Source organism: Tursiops truncatus, chromosome 6, assembly GCF_011762595.2.
Source record: "Tursiops truncatus isolate mTurTru1 chromosome 6, mTurTru1.mat.Y, whole genome shotgun sequence".
Taxonomy (NCBI): domain Eukaryota; kingdom Metazoa; phylum Chordata; class Mammalia; order Artiodactyla; family Delphinidae; genus Tursiops; species Tursiops truncatus.
In genome coordinates this window covers 76,756,479-76,781,248 of record NC_047039.1, presented here as the reverse complement: position 1 = coordinate 76,781,248, position 24,770 = coordinate 76,756,479, and the positions used below count along the sequence as shown (strand labels likewise).

Here is a 24,770-nt window from a genome sequence, read left to right as displayed (position 1 = left end):
TTTCCAAGACAACTGTACCGATTTACTCTGTCATCAGTAATGTGTGATTGCTCCAGTTTCCCAGAAGACTCATCATCGTTGGATTTCATTAATTTATTTTTAATAAACTAACTTAACTGGCACAGAATGACCCACTTTACTTACAACAACATTTGCATTTTATTTGGTTGCTGGTGAGGTTGAACATTTTTCTGTATTGAAGGCTGTCATTTCACAGACTCTGAACCTTCTCGTCAGAAGGGATTTAGAGATTATCTATTTCCTTTTGTGCGCTTTGTTTTCATGTTCTTGCCTGTTTATCTGTTGCCAGGCACTTCTTACCAGCTCTCCACTGTGTTTTTCTCTTGGCCTCCTGCTTGGTTTGAGGAAACAGAAAGATCAGTTTGCCAGCCCTCAGCATAAGCGGCATTTTTTATGATCCATCAATTTGCAATTTAATGGTGGTGGAGTTTCCCCTCCGTAAGCTGACTTTGGGCCAGGTGCCATTGTGTTGCTTTGAGACCCATGGGCAGTTACTCTTAAGCAGTGCTCGCCCTGCTTCCAGCCTACAACAACCTTCATTATATATTACTCTGTGTGTAGTGGAGAAGTGGGCAGCCGTTGGGGAGCAGGCTGGCTCTTCAGTCTGGAAATTAGATGAGGTGGGAGGAGTATGAAAAGGTGGAAAGCCGAGCTTTTAGGAATCATGAAGTCTAAAAACTGAAGTTCAGGTGCTCAGAAGAACACGTCTTCAGTTTAAGAGCTCTGCAACATGTACCAGGGTTTGGTTCGTTGCCGGCCTTTGAGATATTTGGCCTATTTAACTCAGTTAAAATATACATGTACCTGAATCTTGTACCTACTAAGACGCAATTTCTTACTATAAACAGAACTTTATTCTGACACTGGTTAGGAACGGTTTTTGTGGTTACATCTTGGTCATTGAGTTTAGGGTGTACGGGGATTCCGTTTTGGTTCAGCGAGGCATTCCTTTGAAAGTCCCCCATGTGGAATGTGTACCCTCTGGTCAGTTTTGGTGGGGAGGATTCAGCGAGGAGCTGTATCAAAGCGTTCAGCCAGAGCCTTCTGCTTCCCTGTTATGTTGAGAAGACTCGATGCTGGAAGCTGTTAGGAAACTGTCCAGAAGCTTCACGTAAGATGTGATTTTAAACATAAAGTCTTAGTTTGCCAAATGATGGTAAATGCTTTGGGGGATCTTGAAGGGCCTAGAGTTTGTCTATTGGTGTTATGGGAGACAGGCAGCTTCTACATGGATTTGAGGTAGGCCTTGAAGGATTGGGATAAGAGCAAAGCACTTCGTAATAGTGCAGCTGTAGTTTACATATTAGCTTACTTGATTCTGCTGAAACACTGAAGTAGGTTGGTGATAAGAGACCCTGGGGCTCAGTGGTTGAAGTGACTTATCTCAGGACACCTAATACTAGTGTGCTGAGATGCAAACCCAAGTGTTTGGATTATGAGGGCCAACCGTGTTACCATAAGCAAGTCAGTGAGAAGGGAGTTGGCCTTGACAGGGAGAATAAAAGCTGGTTCTAGACAGATAATTTGGACTCCTGCTTCCTGCTGCCTCAGTGGGTGGTGGCTGTCCCTGAAGTAAGGCCTGATGCTGGGGCCTTAATCAAGCTGGTTAAGTTTCTGGGCACAAAGTTTCCACACAAATCTAGTTTAGGGCTAGCTCTTGAATGCTGACTTAGTTTTGTTGCCTTACATGGTGTCAGAAGTACAGGCACAGGGTAAGTTTCCTTATAAACGTTATGACTGTTAGCAGGTACCACATACGTCTTCAGCTTTGGGCAGGAAAATGATTTCCAGGTGGGAAATACAGTTAGCCTGCAGTTTGTTTTTTTTTTCCCCCCACTGGAGTTGTCTAGTCTTTGGAAGAGGTAGAAAGAAGGCAGTCTGAAAAGATTACAGAACTTTCTTAACACCTGCTTAAGCAGGGTCAACTATACAGTTTAACCTGCTTGTAAACTCTGTGGTCAGGAATACAAGCACGGGTGGAAAACACTACTACTTGTTAATTTGTGCTAAATTAAAGTTCTTATCAGAATACCGTTGTGTTGAAGCAAGAGATAATACTAAAGAATCACTGTCAGTTCTTATGCTGCCATCCAGACTATTTTAAGGGCTGGGGTGGTGGTGATGTCTTAGACCTCCCAAAGCACCGTCAGGGAAATAAGTTGCATCCTCACGCTGCTAGGAGTAGGTACTCTATAGCTGGCTCGGAGAATTTTAAGGTAAATCAGAGGTGAGATTTGAATCCAGGCCTCCGTGATCAAAGTTAAACTCACTTGTCAGAGGATAGTTTTAAGATTAGGGTTTATAGACCTGGCAGAGGGAGGAGACAGCTGGGATAAGATCCTTCTCTGTTGTTCTTATTTCCGTTTCTTCTCCAGACCATTTATTTAGAATTCCCAGGACAAATGGTATGGCTTTTGATGTTTCTTCATCAGTTTGAGCTTTGAACTTTAACCCTGGTCCTCCTGTTTTAGTCTTAGCTACTCTAACTCAATTTTATGGTCTGTGCTTTAATCTGTACTTCTTTTATTTTGTTCTTAATATTAAATGTTTAATGTTAAAGGTTTACAAGTTGCTTTCATTCAGACCAGGTCTTAACTGTTCCCTGACAGTCAAGTTCACTTCTACCTTGAAGCCACTCTATGTAATAACATATATAATTATTAATTAAAGAGGAGATCATCTTTCCTTCTTAAACTAAAGTAAATTCCGTGTAGGTCAAGTGATTAACTGCAGAAAGTACAGCCATAGCAGCACTAGAAGAAAATTAAGAATGGCTTCTGTAATTTGGGGGTGTTCTAATCCTGACCCAAAGGCCAGGAACGTAGGAAGACTATTTTTTAGTTTGACCACGTAAAAACAAAGTTATGCACAGCAAAAAATCCATCATAAGCGAGGTTGAAGACAGGTAACAAGGTGGAAAAACTGGAAAAGTCAGTATTTGTCATATGGAAAGAACTACTACCAAAAGACAAGGATGAATAAATACCAAAAGAAAAAAAGAGAAAGGAAAAATAAAGTGGACCAGTCAATATATGAAAAGATGTTTAACTTCAGGAAGAATCCAAGTAATGCAAATAAAAATGAGGTCATTTTAAAATCTATTAGATGGATAAAGATTTTTAAAAGGTTAACAAAACCCAGTATTGACACTGGGTGGGGGAGCAGGCACCCTCATAGACTGGTGATGATGTAAATTGGTAAGCTTCTCTGCTGGGCAGTTTATCAGCATGTGTTACAGTCTAAAATATGCATACACTTTGACCTAGCGATTTCACTTCTAGAGATTCCTTTTAGAGATCCAGGGAGAGAGTTATTCGACATACAGTGTGTAATTGTGGAAAATTAGGTGAAACATAAATATCCCCTGATATTGGGAGTGTTGAGACACCCGTCTGCTTGTATAGTGGGATATATTTGTGTGTGTGTGTGGGGGGGGGGTACCCGGGCCTCTCACTGCTGTGGCCTCTCCCGTTGCGGACCACAGGCTCCGGACGCGCAGGCTCGGCGGCCATGGCTCACGGGCCCAGCCGGTCCGCGGCATGTGGGATCTTCCCAGACCGGGGCACGAACCCGCGTCCCCTGCATGGGCAGGCGAACTCTCAACCACTGCGCCACCAGGGAAGCCCAAGTGGGATATATTGATGATGTCCTTATTCATATCTGTTTTTATTGAGTGGAAATAACAAATTACGGAAAAGCAGTATACGTATTGGGACCCCTCTGTATCAAAGTGTCTCTCTCCACTCTGGGCTTGTGCGCACACAGGTAATGAGAGCCTGGGGTGCTGCTTCCCAGGCTCACCAGAATGTTACTGTGGTAATCTCTGGATGGTGGACTTAGGGTTATTTTAACTTTCTTGTATATTTCTATATAGTATACATCTGTGTGTATGTGCTCAAAGTGAGCGGATGTCATTTTTAAAATTGGAAAACATGAAGGACATTTTAGAGATGGGAAAAGTACAGAATGCTGTTGGAATGTATGGCAGGTAGGAAGTGGGGAGCAAGGACCTCAGAGTCCACAGAGGGCATCCCTACTCCTTTACATCTACCCAGATATATAGTGTAGAACCCTGTTGCAAAGGCAAGGGTAGCCCGCCCATGCTTTCATGACCTTGAGTTAGCTTGAGTGGGTGGCTGTGATCAAATGAACTGGGTAGGGCTGACCCAGTTCTGTGTTTGCACCTAGTACAGCTGCACCCTTTTTGCATGTACGTATCTGTTTGCCCCGCTTGTTCGAGCAAGGTCATGGATTTGTTCTCTATACCAGTCCTTTCCCCTTCCAGTACATTTCTTCCAAGGCACTGTCTGTAACCCTGTCTCATTGGTGGTCAGGGAGAATTGAGTTGGGTTGGCCTAAATCCAATCCCATAAAACCAAAGGCTTGTTGCTCAGTTAACTGGAATCATCTCAGAGGACAAAAGGCAGCTCTTTTTTATGTACTTGATTATACAGTTCCTGAGGTTTCTACTTTGTCTCACTTATTCCATTCTCTCTTTCTCAAGGGCATGGATTTTGCGCTTCATAATTTTCTTCTCGTAATGCTTTTCATTGCCTAATTCAGTAATAGAGGCAGCATTAGTAAGCATTGACAGAAAATGATGAAATAAATAAGGCCTATGTGGGACTCTTCGGATGACTTTTTTTTTTTTTTTTTTTTTAAAGCAGAACTGGTTCTTCAGAGTTAGAGGAAAGCAGGGCTCCTTTGCATTACTGGAGGGTGTTGGAGGTGGGGTGGGCATGTGGATCCTACCCTAGCCTGGGAGCAGAGCACACTTCATTCCCTTCTTTGCCAGTTTGTCCCTCTTGTAGAGGGACTGCTGTGCGTTTGGAGCTGAGCAGGGACTTTTCTTACTTTCTCTAGAGCAGCCCGTGCTGCAGACACTCAGGACCCATTTTCCTAAACTCAGTGGAACCGTGGGCCCTGTCAGTGAGGTCCTGGCATTTGATGCGGAATTGTGGTGAAACGTCACAGATAGCCAGAATACCTTGACTTGACTGTCACTCTGGACTTGAGTCCTGTTTCAGCAGTGTTTTCTAGGCTTGTTTGAAATTTTGAGGCTCAGCGAAGGCTTCCTAACATTAACGTCCTCTTTCAGTTGTGCAGGCATTGAGACAAGTGGGAAGGAGGTCTTCTTCCACTTGCTCTAGACCTTATCTTGAGAGCTAGACTGCTTTGGCGGTGCCCCTGCTCCCCAGGGTTCTGACTCCGGCTTGAATGAACTTGCTGTATGAATGTGCCCTGATATGCCGTTATTGAATAAGTGTTCGGAGAGGTTTGCAATCCCACCAGGTTAAATGATTACATAGCCTTAAACCGTGTAGATTTTCCAGCTCAATTAAACTACCCATTATCTCTTAAGTGACCAATAACGCATGCGATTATGTCTTACTTTGCAAGTGGGATTAATATCTGCTGTTTATCTCAAGATAAATATTGCTAACATAGCCTGGGAAAGCAATTTTATGCCCTCAAGAGTGAGGCAGTGGAGGACTCAGATGTTGGGTATGAAGTTTTATCTTTCTGAACTGATTATGAAATATACTAAACATTTATATCGCTTTGTCTTTATAGACTGAAATCGCCAAGAGATTGAATACGATTTGTGCACAAGTCATCCCATTTCTGTCTCAGGAAGTAAGTAAAACTGTTCAGCTGTTAAAGTGCAATTATGTTGCTTCTCTGTTTGCAAATTAGCTAGTTTTAAGATGTTAATTTTATCACGAGGAACAAGTGTGAAGAACATCTGTTACAGCTGAAGTGTGTAAACCCCCTGCTGTCCCATCTAACAGATCTGAGGGGACACTGTAGAAGTGGTGACAATAGCTCAACCTTAAATTAATTTTTTTCTGTGGAAAACTGCAAAACGACTATCAAGCATAAAGCTTTTCTTTCCTCAGAGGAGTAGTATAAATAAGCTTGATAGCTACCGATGATTCACGTGTCCTTTCTCTAGAGAGCTTTTCGTTTACTGCATTTTAAAAATGGTTCCATCAGGGTTGACTTGACCACGGGAGCAGATATTTCCTTTGTCCTTGTACCTCGGGGCAGATTGACTTAATGCTGTCCATGGAGGGAGTGGATGCCAATACTATTAAGGATAAGACCATTCATGTTACCTGTTCATGTTACTTTAGCTTATGGAGTTAATATACATATATAAGCCATTTTATTAAGTTACAAAGTAATAGAAGTTTACCCTTAATATTTGAGAGGGAAAAGCTCTTTATGTGAGTAATCTATGACTCAAAGCTAGTTATGTTTTAGTTTTGCCTTTACTTTTGGATACAAGCTAATAAATGCAAAACTGTTTTAAGTGTGTACAGAATGCTTATATCTTGAGACAGTGAAAAACTTATGGGCCTTGGAGCTGGAATACTGAGTGTTTGCTCTCATTGGCATCTACTTTTCCATGCTGGGTAGCACCATCTCTGCTGTTATTATGGCAGCCTTTTCCAGCATATTATTTACTCGATGTTACAGTTTAGATTTGTTGGCCTTTTTTTTTTTAAATTTATTTTTGGCTGCGTTGGGTCTTCTTGCTGCGCTTGGACTTTCTCTAGTTGCGGCGAGCGGGGGCTACTCTTTGTTGCGGAGCGCGGGCTTCTCTTGTTGCGGAGCATGGGCACTAGGCATGCGGGCTTCAGTAGTTGTGGCTCGTGGGCTCAGCTGCTCCGCGGCATGTGGAATCTTCCCGGACCAGGACTCGAACCCGAGTCCCCTGCATTGGCAGGTGGATTTTTAACCGCTGCGCCATCAGGGAGGTCCCCTGTTGGCCTTTTGAAGCCTGTTGTTCATTAGATTTTAGTAATCCTGGTCTCTGCTACAGTCTCCTTTCTCCCAAAGAGACCTGTGGCTTTGTTTTTATTTGTGGGTGCAGCTGGGAGGTGCGCAGGCTATTTCCAGCCTGTGATCTCAGAGTGTGTGAGGGGAGGGCGGGGGGCGGGGTCTTTCCTTTCCCCTGTGGAGGGTGAAACATCTAGGGGTTAAAGGAGGAGAGGAATTCCCAGAGTTTCCAAAAACCAACTGGTGGGTTGAGATTTGTTGACCAGAGAAGTGATTGCAGGCTTAATATTTACATTTTAAGTATCAAAAGGGGTGTTTTTAAATGGCTGTAAACTTTTCCTGCTCAAACTTATCATAGCAAACCCATTCTGAGAACCAGGGTGATCTTCCAAATCCCATACTGTTTATTTTCTAAGGCCTCACGTTACCATTTTTGATGTCCTCCTTTGACTTTCTACCATTCCGAGCCCCAGATTCCCATCAGAAGTAAAGTGGTAACTGGCGTTGGTTAGAACTAAGGGATGCACCGCTCTCAGTTTTCCTTTGCCGTTTGTCTGTGTGTTCTGTGGAACAATGTGTGCTCGAGCAAGTTCACATTTAAAGACATATTACACTTCAGTCTGCACCTCATGTGGCATTTGTCTTATTGTTGGAAGGTACAGTGAAGGTCTTGGCTGCCTTGCTAACACTTTTCCTTCTCCTTGTTTTCAAAGCATCAACAGCAGGTGGCCCAGGCTGTCGAACGTGCCAAACAGGTGACCATGGCAGAGCTGAATGCCATCATCGGGGTACGTGGCCTACCAGGTCTACCTGCTACAGTGTGTATAACCAGCTTTCATTTCTTCTTAATTTGTTGGCTTAATATATATCTATCTATATATAATGTTGTGTTGCTTGATCTTAACCCATTTGATAAGCCGGGGGTGGCAGTGTCAGGTATGCTGAGGTGTGTAGGGGAAGAAAGATTAGCATAAGGGAGATGATAGAAACATTTTTAGGAGGGGAAGAAAAAATAAGTCTTCTTTTCAATGGAAAAATAAATGTAGTTTATCTTGCTCCCTTAGGTTAAAGCTTTGGCAAGGGTTTTAAATACGTACTTTCCTTACTTCTGTTGTATAAACTTTAGATCCCAGTGAGGTCAAGACGTAGCTCGGCATTATTTCATTTCGTTGTCTTTTGCTTTTTTGCCTTTTGCTTTCCCAGGGTATTAGAACCTATGCATAACTGTTTTGCTTTTCTTGTGCCTCTTTCATGAATTTTTAAGTGGCACCCCAATGAAAAGAAAGCCCTCTTGCCGCTGAAGAAGTGATGATTGTCTGCCCTAGTGCCCTCTAGCCTTTCACCAGGTTTCTGCTCTCCTGGGTTGAGTTCAGTCAGTGCTCCTTGCTGGCAACTGGTTGTCAATCACAAGTCATTTGCTCCGCATTAATGAGCCTGGTGAACTGTTGGGTCCATCCCCTGCATGAGTTCATCCCCCCGCCCCCTCACTGCAGGATCCAGGACGGTTCTCATGTTTTCTGCCCTTCCAGACTAAGCGAAAGAAGTAGCTGAAATAAGCGACCATCCTTGCTGATTTTATTCATATGTGAGTGCCTTGAGCGGATTCAAATCACTCATTTATCAATTTATGTTAATTGCTTGTGAGAAGATGCCCTGCTGGTCTTTATAGTTCCCTCAGACACTTTGTAATGATAATTAGACATGCTGCTGTACGGATTAAGAGTGCCATAGTGCAGTGATGGCCACAGACAATGGAACCAGTTAATCCATCAGGGTTTAAAATTACATCCCAACTGGAGATGGAGAAAAAACATAAGAGCCAAGGAGGATTAAAGAATGAGCCTCAGCTTGAAAACTCTCCTTTCATCAGTTTCTCAATTGCAGATCTGCAGTCGGGTTGCCTGTGGTAAGCTATTGGCAGTCAATTAGGTGAAATAAACTGGGAGGGTGACCTTCATTTCCTTTTAATAGCTTTTTCCTCCCTGAAATGGGGAGCTTCAGTGGATTTTCAGCTTAAATTTTATTCAGGCTGCTTTATTACACTTGACAGCTTAGCTCTGCATAAACAATTCTCCCCTCCTCTTCCCCACAGGTCTGGGCTCTGCATCTCTCCCCCTCAGTGTCACATTTTTGACTGTTACTTAGTGGGCTCTCTAATCACATTCAACAAAAAACACAATTACATCTGCATTTGTCTGCCGCCTTCTGTACGCTTTTCTTGTGTAATGAATTGCTTTATTTCAGAGATCAAATCAAATATTCACTGGTACTTTTGCATGTACCGTGTTTGATTAGCAAAGACTAATAGCAAATTGTACTTGTAGCTCGAGCACAGAAATTTTTAGCCCAGATGAATGAGGATGGAAAAGCCTGTTTTGATTAAAGGAAAACATATGCAAGGCAGTTTTCAAGTACCCAGTTACACTTTGTGGAACATGTTTGTTTTCTGATAGGCTCTGAATTTTTACGTATCATTTCTCAATGGTAAAACTTTGTACTCTTACATTCTCAAAGGCGCTGCCCAATCCTGTCCATTAGAAAGGAGGAAATTGTGTTAACCAGATGTTTATAGGTAATACTCATTTTGAGTTGAATCAGAAAATAAAAATAGCAGGTTGTTCTGGAAGGGCAGATGAATCGCTAATTTTATGAATGGCTTTAGTCCAGGAAACATGTTGTTGAGATTATAAAGGCAGATTAGCTCTGATAGCTAGCAACAATAACCCAAATCAGTGAATTGGGCCCAGCACAAGACCTAACGCCAGTTGCAGGTCTTCAGCATACTGGCATGTGCGGCTTTTATAATTGTAATTTTTGGATCAGTATATTAATTTATGTCAGCAGGCTCTTTTAAAGTTTGTAGTGATCAATAATTATCCCGCACCATAAGTTTCATGCTGTGGCATATGCTTGATTTTTGCTTGAAAGGAATTGTGCGCGTCCTGGAAAATCGAAGTAGCATAAAATTGGGTTGACAATTCAGCAGACCTTTGCACCCCTTCATTGAACATGCAGTGTGTCAGCCTGTCTCCCCAGAGGGGAGGAGGCTCAGGGAGGCTGTCTGTCCCTACAAGCAGCAGCTGCGCGCAGGGTAAATGCAGCCCGGTTTGATAGCAGCTGTCAGTATTGTTCAGGGACCGACTTAGGGTAAAGAACACTGGGAGAGGCCATGCTCTTCGTCTGCATCGACTTTCAAGCTAAGAAAAGAAATAGTAATTTAACGGTTTAGACATCTATTACAAGTGTGAAAGATCATGAAAGAGTACCCTTTAAAATGCAAATGAGCTGAAACATTCTCATTCCCTTTAAGGTACAATCAAGGAGCTTACTACTTGCTTGACAGGGCTACAGATATTTCTCTTTAGCAAACCTGGAAAAAGTTAAATCTTCTCAAGGACACCAGGCTTCTAGGTAAGCTCAGCTGTGTCCTGGGACCGTGGCTGCTCTTTTAGGAGGAAGAGAGAGGTTATGTTTTTTTCCGTTTTTGTAGCGTGAATTAATGGTGCCCATTTCTCACCAGCATAGAAAACTTAGTTCTCATATCTGACGGAAAATACTGAATTTTAAATCTTTTTCACCACAGCACCTGCCTTCAACCTACGTAGATTCCTGGTATTTAAGAAAGATAAGCTTCTTAGATATTTGATACTTGGAGAAACTATTGAGATATTTTTTGTTATACTTTTTTTTTTAACAGCTTGACTGATGGCATATCTGGTAATTGGCAGACTAATAACTGCAACCTTACTTTTTGAATTTTGCTTTTTATAAGCTCTTTTGTTATTAAACGTGTTACGTTCTTGTAACAGTAAAAATGCAGAGATCTTAATAGATACAGGGTTTGTTTGGTTTGGCACAAACTCCCTTGTACTTGAGAAAACAAGTTCATTGTGGGAAGGAAACTTATGTATTTGAACCTTGGTGGTTTTTTTTTTTCCCCAAACATCAGGATAGTCTCCACAATTTAATCAGCATTCCTCAAAGATTTTTTTTTTAGTTTGGAATGCTATTAAAAATGCTCAAACCGAAGTAGGTTATTGACTGACGTAACATTTTATTTGTGGGATAGCTAATGGCTACCAGAAGGAAAGGAAAATTGATGGACGGGCTCTTCAGATCACTCCCCATTGTAGTATTTGGGGAGTTGGGAACTAAGAGCTCTCTTCTAGCTGCTCTGATACTACAGTATTGACTTTAAGTTGAGATTGGGATTCCAAATAATTAGTGTTATCTTTTAATTGGGTTTATATCACGTATAATTAATATAAATCATATAAATATAGATATGGATATATACATACCTGTACACACACAGATTTTCTAAAAAATTGATGTGTTATTCACAGGTGAGATGCACAGCTCCTGAGTGTACGGATTGATCACTGGCGCATGCACACACCCTGTAGCCCACATTCCTCTCTGGGTGCAGATTGTTCCCACCTCCCCAGGAAGTCCCCTTGTGCTTCTTCTCAGCCAAGTTTTCCCACCCCCCTAAAGAAACATGGTTGCTTTTTGATTAAAAAGTAGAAGAGTAAAAGAATAATTAGCAGAGTGTGATTTTCTTTATTGAAACAGTTACATAGTTGTATATCTATTTCTAACCAAATACCTACTGCCTAACTTCTCAGTGTTTTATGCTCATCTTTCTAAGACCGTTTGTATTGTGTTAACCTGGACAAAGCCTGGGCCTAGGATGACATGCACTTGGTTGGGACTTTGCACTGCCACTTTTTATTTTTATTTTAAAAAAATGTTTATTTTATTTTTGGCTGCATTGGGTCTTGGTTGTGGCACATGGGATCTTTCGTTGCGGGGCACGGGCTTCTCTCTAGTTGTGGCACACGGGCTGTCTAGTTGTGGCCTGCGTGCTCAGTAGTTGTGGCACACGGGCTTAGTTGCCCTGCGGCATGTGGGATCTTAGTTCCCAGACCAGGGATTGGACCTGTGTCCCCTGCATTGGAAGGTGGATTCTTAACCACTGGACCACCAGGGAAGTCCCGGCACTGCCACTTCTTAGCTTTGTGACGTTGTACAGCCAGTTAACCTCTACCAGTGTCCTTCTACAGGACAATGGATAATACCATTTACCTTGCATGGCTTTTGTGGGGGGTAAGACCTTGGCTGGCAGCCTTCAACGAGCATGTGGTGCTGACACCCTGAACTGAGGTTCTGTCTGCCTGGTTTCTCTCAGCACCTGTAGCAGATCTCTGGGTCCAGTTGGCCAAGCTCCTGTGAAGGGGCGATTGCTCCTAGCAGCAGGTCACCTCCTCCTTTGTCTTTTCTGGTGGTTACATGCATGTTGGTGTTTGAGATTAGACCCAGCCAGATGCTCTGCTCCTGCCATTAAGTTGTCGTGCTTGAATGACTTTTAATAAGGACTCAGAAGTGCAAAAGCACTGCCATTTAACTTTTGACGAACAAACTTATTAAAGTTCAGAACCAGGGCGGAAAGCTAAGTTAGGGGAGCAGATGGAGGGGTTTGAGAAGCAAAAATGTGAGGACGAGGCATCACTGGCTTGCTTACTCAACGTAGAGAGGAAAGGGCACCAGGCCTTTTGCTGACCCTGGGAGGTGGCGGGGATCCTTGTGATAGAATTGGAAGGAGAGAAGAGTCAGAAGACATGGACAGATGAACAGTTCCCCTACCACAGAATGCCAGATTTCTGATAGCTGCCTTGATGCTGACTGTTGGATATAAGAAAATTTAAACAATTTCCCATAGCAGTGCTATGAACATCAGGGAACTCAGGGAAATTTGGGGTTAATGTAAGCAGCGTTGTTTGTCCTTTCTCGTTTATTTGGATGTGATCTGACTTACTTTCCATGAATATAACTTCTGTCAAGGCCTATGGGGCTCAGGTTTGGGGCGCCAGTTCGTGGTCATGTGTGTATACTCCTGTTCCGTAGGCAAATTTATAATTCTCTATACTTTAAAACAACTTAGTATGAAATAAAAGAAGTCTAGGGTGGTCTGTGGTGTCTGACTCTGTGTATTTGTGTAGGTGATGGCTGTGAATACAAACTCCTGATGTGTCTGCAGAAGAAGCCATTCTGTCCTTGAGAGATTGAGTTGTAGACCTAAAGGACTCCCTATTGTTGCAGGAGATGACTGGTTTAAGGATTAGCAAAAATGTTGGATTATTTTTTTCCTCCGGTTGTAGCTGTCAGACATCTATAGGATTGTAGTGTGGGAAGTTTAAGAGGATGAGGTTAGCCTCTTATTCTTATGAGTATGCAGTTAATCCCTGGAAAGCCCATCAATAACCCAGCTGTAAGTTTCTTTATAAAACAAATTCACCCTGAGAGAATAATGCATAGCCTGCTACCAAAGGGAGTAAATAAAATGATGACAACAAACATGGATCTTCCAGCTCCTATTTAGTGACATACCTGCCACTTAAATTCCACCAGTCTAGCCCTTTTATTAATTTTCCAAAGAGATGGTGCAGTATCTCAGAGAAGTCTTTTATGCATCCTACCTCTCCTTTAGGTCGAGCTAGTTTTGTTTTTTTTTTTTTTTTTTTTCACTGAGGGTACAACTAGGTATCTCTGACAAATGCAGAGCTTGGCTTCAGTGTCTGGGTTCTAGTGAATTGGGCAGTGTGCTTTTTATTTATCAGGAAACTTACTGAAGCATTGTCTACTTGTTCATTTCCCCATATATTTTCGTATGATTTTTATATGGATTTCTTAGAAGAAGGCATTATAACATTTTCCCTCTTTTCAGAGGAAGAAGAAAAATCTTCAGAAGAGAAAGTTGAGCATCTCATTTTAGAAATGAGATCTATGCAGTTTTTTAAAAATTGATAGATGACTTAACATAACATATCATTCACCCTTTTAAGCACACACAGCTCAGTGGTTTTCAGTATATTCACAGACTTGCACAGCCATCACTACTATCTAATTCTTGAACATTTTCATCACTCCAAAAATAAACCCATATTCATTAGTAGTCAGGCCCCATGCCCCCTCCCCTCAACCCCCTGGCAACCACTAATCTTTCTATCTCTGTGGATTTGCCTGTTCTGAACATTTCATATAAATGGAATCATATGATATGTGGCCTTTTGCGTCTGGCTTATTTCACTTGCATAATGTTTTCAAGGTCTATAGATGTTGTAGCAAGTACTTCAGTCCTTTTTATTGATGAATGATACTCCATTGCATCAATATGCTGCATTTGTTTATCCAATCAGTTGCTGGTCATTTAGGTTGTTTCCACCTCTTGACTGTTACGAATAATGCTGCTGTGAACATTTGCGTATAGATTGTGGACATGTGGACATGTTTTCTTTTATCTGGTGTTTATATCTAGGAATGGAACTCTGGGTCATATGGTAACTCCATTTAGCTTAAACAGCCAAGTGGCTGTACCATTTTACATTCTCCCTAGCAGTGGATGAGAATTCCAGTTTCTCTGCTTCTTCCCCAACACTTGTTATTGTCCATTGTTGTGATTCTAGCCCTCCCGGTGGGTGTGACGCGCTGTCTCACTTGTGGTTTTGATTTGCATTTCTCTGATGGCTGATGATGCGAGCATCTTTTCACTGAAACCTTATATGGTTTTAGAAATGGATCTACCTAAGTAAACATGGCTTTTAAAAAACTTATTCTAGTTTAGGTCTTTTAAGTCACGACGGAAACAGACACCCAGGGCAGGTAGGATGAATAAGTCGGGGGGTGATGCAGAATGAGTTGGCCTGTGCGGATTAGCTGAAATGCAGAAGCAGTGAAGACGAGTTTAGATGCTTTTCAGAATTTTAGGCCTTCATCCTGGTGCCTGCCTATGTACGGGCCATCAGTGTTGCTTCTGCATCTCATTTTCTGTGGGCTCCCGCATCGAGATGGAGCCTCTCAATGGATTTATGTATTTATTTATTTTATTGTCTTCAAGTGGCTTGCGAATTCTTGGCCCCAGCAAGCAGTTTCTGCCTGTTTATCACCCTTGTCCCCTTCACGCGAGAGGCCATCCACATATTGGGAGGTTTTCAGATAACTCCTGTAGTAGTGTCCTTGATGTTTCTCCTGCCACATAGCTCTTCCCCACTTTTCCCACTTGTTTATCATAGCACACCAATTCTCTTTTTCTGCACTCTCCCAAGATAAGAACTGAGTGTTTTAAAGAACAGAGAAATAGAAGAAAATCAAGGATGACTTGGAGAGAACTGTCAATAAATGCTACTTTTCACTCCCCCCCCCTTTAAAAGTGTTTAAATACCAAGTGCTATAAAGGCCACTTACTGTCACGCTTTTAGCATTAAAGATGCTATTTTGGGGCATGGTTTTAGTTCTGGTTGGGTTCAGTTTGTGATCTGTGTGACATAGTTTTCCCAAAGGTTATAAAGTGGGTTAAATTTCAGAAATTCAGTGGTTGGTGATAAGGAACTTATTAGCATCTAGTGGGAATGAGAGGGACGTTGGCCTTCGTTTTTATTCTGGTGTCCTTTCCACTTGTATAGGCAGCTCTGTGGTGATAAACGCTGTGCCACACCTGTTTCAGAAACAAAAATGTAGAAACCACTGCACAGTTATATTAAGGCTCTGAATGTAAACGGCAAAGTCAATTTCACATAGCAACATAATTGACCCAGTCTGCACTGGGTAAAACGTGAATTAAAATTCTAAATGTGTGGCTGTTGTTTGACATGGAAGAGGTTATTTTATTCCTTGCGGGTTTTCGGTATCACTAACTCAGTGTTTGGTGTTTGTTTTACTTGTCTCCTTCCCAGCCTATTCAGATTGTTTGGGTTAAGAACAAGTACAGTTATCTCCTTATGCCCCAAACTAAACCTTTCCCTAATCACCTTTGAGGCACCAGAACAGTATGTAAAAGTTCCCGTTTAGCTCTTTTCCCCAATTGTTTTGTAAAATGTGAAGTTTCTGTTTGTTTGTTTTGTTTTGAATTGTTAGTGGAGTCAGCGTTAGGAAGCAGAGGCTCATTTTTTTGAGCTGTGACAGGGTACTCGTTGGGGAAGGGACAGTGAAAAGTTAATATTTTAAAGTACTTCTGGTTTTTAAGCAACAATTTGGCAAGTCCTTTGGCATATAAGAACATGGTTTCTAACGTAATGGGACAGAATTCCAGCTTAGATTGAGACCAGAACTTCTCACCCTCAGCACTGTTGACATTTTGGGCTCGTGAATTCTCTGTGCTGGGGGCTGTCCGGTGCATTGTAGGACGTTTAACAGCATCCCCAGCCTCTACCTACTAGATGCCAGCAACACTTCTACTCGTCTTTCCCTCCCAGTTGTGACAACCACAGATGTCTCTAGATGTTGCCAAATGTCCCCGGGGTGGGGAAAGTGGTATTGAAATTGTTTAAGAGCTACCAGTCTAGATTGATACATATTGCCCCAAACCACCATTGTTCATCAGAAATGCCTTTTCTGATAGCTTTATAAACTGTGTTGCTTATGTGTTCTGTGGTGTATAAATCTATAAGCATTAACTTAAAGAAAATGTTTACTAATTAGTTCAAGCTAATGAATGGGTAGAAGGTTGAATTTTCCCAGCCAGCCTTGCTGTCACGTTGAGAAACATTTTACAGTTTGCCCGATGATTTGGGTAGGTTTGGGTCTATGGAGGACTGATTCATGTAAATTCCCCTAATTGACGGAGCCATTGGATTTTTTGATGTGTTGCTGGCTATATAGCAATGTCAGGATCTCTTTTCTTGTAGCATATATTTTTAAGTAACATTCATGTTTCTTCCTTTTGGTGAAGGTGATGAGTACTAGTCTGTCCCAGGTAAGCCGTGTTGAGAAAAAAATGTTCTTTAGGACACATGGGGCAAGTGGGCTGCCCTTTGGGGGAGTCAGTTGTTTCAATCTCCTGGATGGGGGCCCTCTGTTCATTTCAATAAATATTTTATCTTAGAAATAACACTTATTACTTATTAAGCATCTTCTTCTGAGAGAAGCCAGAACTATCTCTGTTTCAGCTTGATTCTTCTTTATCGGCTTCCTTGGACGAGAGCTAGAGCAAAAGATACTTTCCTTTTTCAGATGTAGGGTATTGGAAAGTGGGGACTGGAGGGATGGCACTCGTGAGTCATAAATCTAAGAACAAATTCCCATCTGTCACTGCTGATGAGGCTGCATCGTGAAGATGGTTTTATTTCCGGGTAAATGCCCAATAGTGAATGTGGATTGTCTCTGGGTGTGCAGTATTGCATACCCTCAAGAGTATCTCCTTACCTGGGAAGGGAGAAACGTGAGGTCCTCGGTGGAGAAAGAGATTGCCCTCTTCCTTCCCCTTGCTTGGGAACACTAGGTCTGCAACAGATCCCTTGTGAACAGGACTGGGCTGCTGGGGTCACAGGAAAAATGCTGTTCTGGGGACTAAAAGCTTTGCAATCATTGTTCTGGCTATGAGCCCCACGGCAAGCCACTCTTTCATCTGTGAAATGGGAGCCATTATGCCCGCCCACCCTTCCTCCCTCTGGTGTATTCCGAGCTGAGGCCAGATAAGGAAGCTGGAAATATTATCTAGGGGCACTGCATGGTAGGATAAAGAAGGAGAATGTGAGGCAGCAGTATCCACGTTTCTTGGGTCCTCAGCATCTTCAATAGCTGTGATTCATCCTGTCGCTACCTACTAAGTACTCCTTTCATTTTGTGATAGGATTTATGCTTTTTAAAAAAAAAGGAGGAAGAAGGAGCTTTCAAGATCGCCAAGCTAAGGATGGAAGAACCTAATTGCCTCTAATAATGGGCAGTGAGCTATCTCTTCAAGGGGCCTGGAAAGCTAGAGCAGGCTAGAGGTGGGACTTACTCATGGCCAATTAGGCTGTTGGATAGCCCTGTTGAGAGCTATTTGCCTGAAGGTTGAGTTTAACTTTGCAGGTCTGTTTCACAGCTGTGGCAAAGCCCCTTTATTTTATAAGCTTAGTCTTTCTTTTCAATAGTACATCAGAGAATGCTTTCCAGTTCATCTTTCCAAAAACCAACTTGGGCTTGGCAGAAAATCTGCTTCCTTCTAGCATATCCAAATATCACCTGAGACTGCCTTTGCTCTAACGTAAAATCACACGTCTGGAGTTGTGTTTTGGTGTCTCCGTTTGGGGGGGAACGTTAGAGGGGGGCTGGGGGTGGGGTGCAGGGAAGGGTGATAGGGTTGGTATCCTCCACCCTATAGTTAAATTCCTTCCCCTCTGCTTAGCCTCTCTCATCTTCTTTAATCAGTGCCGTGCTTAATTACCCCACCGCACCCGCTTGTGTATGCATCACTGCCTTTCCCCCCAAGAAGCCGGACATTGCTTTCACTCTGAGTAATGATAGTAATCGCTGGTAGGGCAGACCTGTTCCTCATCTTTCTCCGAGCACATTTCTTATGGCAGGTGTCTAGTTCCTAATTAAGTGCTAATGAGCATGCCTAGTGGACCGTGATGCTGCTGCCAGCTCCTTCAGTTTTATGTCCTGCTACTGCCAAGCTCTTAAAAGGTGACGGAGCAAGAATTAGTGTCTGTGGGATGACAGGAAGGTGATTTTATGCATAAAGAAGTTGTTATTATGATCTCAAATGGTGAATGAGTAGTTTATAAATACTTTCCAAGAATACTATTAATGCTGCCTGCTCTGACCTCACCCCTTTTCCAGTTTCCCTCGCATTAGAACTGTGCTCTCTTTGGAAGGAGTGGAGGTTTAAAGAGAAGGTTGGCGCCTAAAGATTTTTAAAAAGGTACTAGGAGTGGTTGAAAATTTACTGTAAAATGACTATAGATGCTGACTTCTGCCTTTTAGATGCTGCTTTCTCTTGCTCTTGAGTGCCGGAAGCATAATGTTTAGGATTCAGTCAAAGATCAGTGGTCAGGGTGGAAATTGCTGAAGATCTGGTGTGAAGATCTAATATATTCAGTACGTGCAAGGGTGTAATAAATAAAACGAGTAATTGAGTCCCAGGGAAGTGAGCACAAATCAGAATCTTAAGAATTTCCTAACATTACACCTTAGAAATTGAGCTTTAATCGTTTTTACTGTCTCATCAAAAACGAGTTTTATGTTGGACAGCTGAAATGTGGCCAGATTTATGGTGCAAGGGCCATTGCTTGGATACTTTTTCGTTTCCTGCAACAAATCTTAAATATATGAGAGCAGTGATACTCTAAAGTGAACAGGTTTCTAACTTCTGGAATGGGTTAAGTGAGAGAGGCGAAGGCATTTGGGAATGGGGACTTGGTCATCATGGTTGGAGTCCCACACAGCTGGTGGGAGTGCCTTCCTCAGCAAGGTTCTTGGCCTGAGTCTTGGTGTTTTCCTCTGTGACACGGGAGGGTCACACGGGAGGGGGATGGGTTTGGGGCATGGGGCCCAGGAGAAAGGAAGGGATAAACAAAGTTTTGTCTCTAAGGTTCCTTCCATTTGTCACATGCGTGGCTCCCTGAGGGCTCCCTCTGTATGTGGTGGTACCATGACTAGAGCACAGCCATGAGGGTCCTTCCTACGTTGACTTCACTTCCCTGCCACCCGGTGGGAGAAACTCAGTGCCTTGAGCCCCATCTGTGAAATGGGAATATCAATACTTCCTCCATTCTGTGAGGGCTTGATGAACTAAGGGCACACAAGTACATGAGAGATGCTAGTTCTTCCTGCTTTCTAAGTTCTGTTAACTAAAGATAATGTTTGGTTTTGTCTCATCGTAACGTTGTGGTAAGTTAACGCAAGAATGCTGGGGTGCAATGGAGTCACCTAGTAACTGGTGACTAGTTGAGAATATAGTTTCTGTATATTAGGATGCATATCTGCACCTCCCCTATTTTAACCTTTCTGAAGTCAGAATGAGTCTGAAATCCGTGGCATCTTAGATTCAACAATGCACTGGATTTCATCCTTGGAGGCGCTTAGAGATGGAACTCACCACCGTGTGAGGGCTTACTAACTTATCCAAGGTTGCTAATAATCAGTAGCTACACTTTCAGGGGGTGAGTCAGGCCAGAAAGTGACAGTGTCGATCTGAGGATTATGTTTTGGGAAGATTATATGATATCAGGTAACTGAGCAGATGAAAGCTTTTGATGGACTGAAAGTGCTAACCACATTTTTTTCTCTCTTTCCTCCCTGTCTCCTTGCTCCCTTCCTCTGTGTGTGTGTGTGTGTGTGTGTGTGTGTGTGTGTGGAACCTCCTGTTCTGTCTCCTCCATCCTCTCCTGTCATGTCTGCTGCCACCACTGCCACCACCCCCCTCTCTCTCCCTCCTCCTCTTCCTCTCTCACCGCCACCACCAACAGCAGCAGCAGTTGCAAGCTCAGCATCTTTCTCACGGCCATGGACCTCCAGTGCCCCTCACCCCTCACCCTTCGGGACTTCAGCCTCCTGGAATCCCGCCCCTCGGCGGCAGTGCCGGCCTCCTGGCGCTGTCTAGTGCTCTGAGTGGCCAGTCTCACTTGGCAATTAAAGATGACAAGAAGCACCACGATGCAGAGCACCACAGAGGTGAGAGGCCGGGCAAGCCGGATTAGGACCTTGCCCTAACACTCTTACAGTGCTGCAAAGTTTGTGCACCGCTAAAGAGAGCCCCAACCCATTCAGAGAGCAAACAATGAGCTAAGAGGAACTGTCTGTCGCACAGCTTGGCCACTGAAACACAGTTCACCCTGGAGGTTTTCAGGGTTTAACGTGGGCATCTGTAGATTTCTCCATCTCTTTAGATGGCAGGCATCTTGACATCTTGGCAACTGCCTCATTAATGCCAGTGGCCTGTACCATATTATGGAAAACTGTTAACTGCTTAATTGGGTAATTTTCAAAGAAAGTAATGTTGTTAAATGGGGCGAAATAAGAAGTTAAATTTGAAAGTGAATGTGTTCAAATGAAAGGTTTGATAATTGCATCTGTTACTACTTAGTTTCATAGGCTTTAATTCTAGTATGCATTAAATATTGGGCAAAATTGCACTTGACTAATTTTTGAAAAAAAGTAATTTATTCTGTCAAGAAATTTTAAAAAAATAGGCTTTTGTGTATGGTTAAACTGTAAATTTTATGTTTACAAAATACTGTAATTTTCAGGAAATCACTGTATTAGGAATGTGCAATGACTTATATAAATAAAAGCCATTTTAAAACTGTTTGGGGCTTGTGTTCTAATTATTCCCCCCTTTTTTTTATTTCTGTTCTTGCCTCTGTGTCTGAACGGGCATGTCTGTGCGTTTCTTGGTAACCTCGGGAGCAGACAGAGAACCGGGCACAGTAAGTACCCTGACGCCTGCTGCACATAAACGCGTTCTCCCCCCCTGCAGTGCACCCTCAGCCGCCTTTCTTTAAACACAGGCACAGACACGTATATTCTACTCTCTCTCAGCGACCTGTTGTTTTTCTTTGTTTTTTAAAAAAATATGACTGTTTCCCCCCACCCTTTGTCTTTTATAAAAACTTCCATCAGGTGAGAGGGAGGCAAAGCTGTTTGCTATGATTACTCACTTGAAAATACACTTTGATCCCTATGTGCCCCAGACCCATTTAAAAAATATGTTTATCATTGCACTTCGAGTCCAGGTTTACCTGTAGTTTAAGAGAGTATTCATTTTTATCTTAAGTCAGTTCTGCAGGCAAGAGGTCACAATCCATATGTGAAATTAGTTAGTATTGTGTTATTTCTACCTAAACCATTCATTATCCTCTGCGAATGCGTCTTAGTTTCTAGGTTTCCATATCTAGTTTTCTTTTCATAATTGTCTTTGGAGTGTGAACTTGAACTTAACTTAATTTTAGTCCAAAGAACTGAGTGTCTGAGTAAGCTCTCAAAACCAAGGAAATTCAGTGCACGGGGCTCTGTGCTTATCGAGTTCATTTTTTTTCCACCAGCCTAAATCTTACTCATTTTACATAAAGCACGTTTGATCTGTACACATATCTGCCGGTTACTTGTGGGGAGGCCTGTCTCTAAAATGCGTCTTTTACATGTTGTGGAACAAACAGAATGAGAAATTGGCCCCTTTTCAGCTCAGATAACCTCCAGTTTTTGCCCCCTTCCTTCCTTCCTTCTTTCTGAACATGGCAGTATTTTGATCATCTTCAATCTAACTATTGTTAAAAAATAGGATACTGAACTTTTAAATCACTCTGATACTTTCTTATGTTTGGGGGGATGATGTGTAAACTTTTTCAGTTTAGGCACCCCTCCACACACACCTTCTGTGTAGAACGGTAGCTATTTTCAAAATTCTCTTTGGGACAGAGCTTTGTTTTACTTCATGTGTCAGGATGTATTGGTGGAATGGATAATGGTGAAAGGATGAGGTAGGTTTTCTTTGGAAAATGTTGGGAGGAGAAAAGGGGAGAAAAAAATTAGATCTAGGGAATAAAATTACCTACTCCGAAAGTATGGACCTAAGTAAACTGATTTATGGAGGTGACCTTTCTATTTTGCTGTTTCAGTGTCCCTATAGATTGTCATCTTTTCTGTCATGTTCATTCAATAGAGTATCACATTAAAAACCCTAATCCTGGGCCAGAGAATAGAGATGGCAGAAGATGATGCTGGGAATGCCCACATGCATTAGTCTGCTGCATGTTTTAATCTATTGAATTTATTCTAGGTTTGAGACTTGATTTCAACTTTATGTTATCAGTACTACTGTTCCACCTTACGTCACGGTATATTTATTGAATGCTTACTATATGTAAGGTAATATAGGAAATATATCTGTAGTGAGGGATGTGTAGGGATATGTAGGTATATGTATCACAAGCCCTTTCTCAAAGAACCAAGGAAAAGCAACAAAAATACTAGAAGATACAAGGCTGCAGAAAGTTTTAGCAAGAGTTCTAGACAGTTGTGGAAGGGATACCATGGTGTATGCCTCTCTGAAATGCCAGTGGCAGGAAAGAGTAGAATTTGCACACTTAAGCTCGTAGAGGCATTTTTCCATAACTCGGTATGACTGTATTTCTGAGTATGTCTAATAATCTGTGTGTAATTTTGGCTGGAAGATGTAATCAAGAACTTGACTGGGGAAGTGAGGGGGAGGTGGACGAAGGTTAATGAGTTGTACCCTTAAAGAAGTACTAAATCGTTCTTGAGTTTCAGGCACCTGTGGATTGTTTTCAAGTCTAGTTAGTTTAGTTTGTAAGTCCATGTTGAGTTAGCAATCTGAACTTTTAAGTCCAAATGTGGTAGATACATTGCATAAACCAATCTATAAAATAATATAAAATACATGGTTACTTAATGTGTTATTTGCATGTCTCCTTTTTCACACCAAATTTTTGTCAAGTCTTAATAATAATTTCAAAGAGTATTTCCAGAATAAGTATATATGCTGAGTTTCCTGTGTAATTATTACAGAAAACTCATGGTAATGATAATATAAAATGGAGAAACGACACTAATTTTTAATCTAAAAATTTAATTCAGTCTGTAGAGAGGAATTAAATTGTTCACTGTCCGTGTAAGTGGGATTTTGCTGCAGTTACATAAAATTAACTAGCTCTCTTCAAACTTTGTGTAAAATTAAATATGAGACTCAGTGGGTAATGAGATGATGTGTACTGTTAGCTCCTAAAATATTATAGTACTTATCTGTTTAATAAAGTGGTTTGAATTAAGAAGTTGAATTTTACTTGGCAGATAAAGTCAGTTCATTGCTCTGTACTGCTGTTTTGTTTGTTCACTCATCGAGGGGTTAAGAGCAGTGGCTATAGGGCAGCGATTTTCAAACCTTATGGTCTCAGAATCTTTTACCCTTAAAGTAAGTGATGACCCCAGAGAACTTTTGTTTATGTGTGTCATATATTTTGAAAATTTTCTGGGTTAGAAATAAAACATTTTAAAATCACTTAAACAGATAAAGAGCTACTTGTGTTAGCATAAATAACATTTTTAATGAAAAATAACTATTTCCCAAAATAAAAAATTGCAGTGGGAAGAGTAGTTTAGTTTTTTTTTGCACATTTGCAGATGTCTTTAATGCCTGGCCTAAAAGAGGGCAGTTGAATTCTCCTCGGCTTCTGCATTCTCTTTGTTGCCATACATTGTTTCGGTTTAAGTATTGGAAGAAATCTGCCCACAGAGAGACACCCTCAGGGTCCTTGGACCAAACTCTGAGAACCTCTGCCATAAAGAAGACCAAGGAGTTCTAAAAAATTCTAGGCTGGCATATAGTCTTGTTTTTTTTTCCTGCCCTTCCTTCTATGTTGAACAAACATATTTTTTATCAAGTGCAAAAATCAGGGACTTATGTCGGAGGGAGTGTGAGTGTGTGTGGATTGTTATCTGTGAGTCTAAAACTGGTTCATAGATAGTTTATGTTTATTTTTAGTGACAGATTATTCCATTTGCTGGTTTAAGGTTTTATGGTAGGAAAACAAATGAACCTGTTTAATGTAAAACCCAGGAAATAAAGGTGCTAAGAACAGAGAGAAAATACGGACACTATTTTTAAGTTTCTTGTTTCTGAAAGGGATGAATAATAAAGCTAGTAACTTTTGAGAGGTGTATTTTGCTGTTTGGCTGTTTTCTAATTCGCAAACCTTTTTTTTTTCTAACATAAGCCTATTTACCAGAGTGCTACTACTGAGCAAAAAAATGACCTAACAAAAGCCTTTACTTCTTCAGGAGTAATAAAAACTTTAGATATCCCAATTAATTTAAAGATGAATTGCACTAAATTTTGGCTGAAGGGAATGCACTTTAAATACGTCTACCTGAAAGACCTGGAGTTAGAGAATTGACACGGAGTTGTATGGGTTTTAAGAAAAATGGTAGAATGGATGTTTAAATACTCATTCATTTAGCATATTTATTGACCACTTACTATGTGCCAGGCACTGGCTGAGGCACTGCGTATACTTGCTGCCATTTTGCAGTGATAGCTTTTAATGTCAAAGTCAAATTATGTGTTGAACGAAAAGCACTGAAATATCTAACTCATGTGATCGCTATTTGGAACATTTGGAAGAGGGAGGAGACTTGAGGGGGCTATGTGGGAGAGACTCAGGACAGGGACGATCTGTAGACCTAAG

The 24,770-nt window shown here is 41.7% G+C and overlaps 1 protein-coding gene across 5 annotated transcripts in view; it reads left to right on the top strand.

Moving 5' to 3' along the window:
* Nucleotides 1-24,770, top strand: part of LOC101332338 (transducin-like enhancer protein 1) — an 89,958-nt gene that overhangs the window by 24,672 nt on the left and 40,516 nt on the right. For 3 of the 5 annotated variants that reach the window (XM_019948928.3, XM_019948926.3, XM_019948929.3), the window contains exons 5-8: nucleotides 5,596-5,658; nucleotides 7,521-7,625; nucleotides 20,037-20,241; nucleotides 20,980-20,996. In XM_019948928.3, coding sequence (XP_019804487.1) covers nucleotides 5,596-5,658; nucleotides 7,521-7,625; nucleotides 20,037-20,241; nucleotides 20,980-20,996 — 390 coding nt within the window. The remainder of the gene's footprint in view (nucleotides 1-5,595; nucleotides 5,659-7,520; nucleotides 7,626-20,036; nucleotides 20,242-20,979; nucleotides 20,997-24,770) is intronic. The other 2 variants (XM_019948927.3, XM_019948930.3) reach the window with 1 other exon arrangement.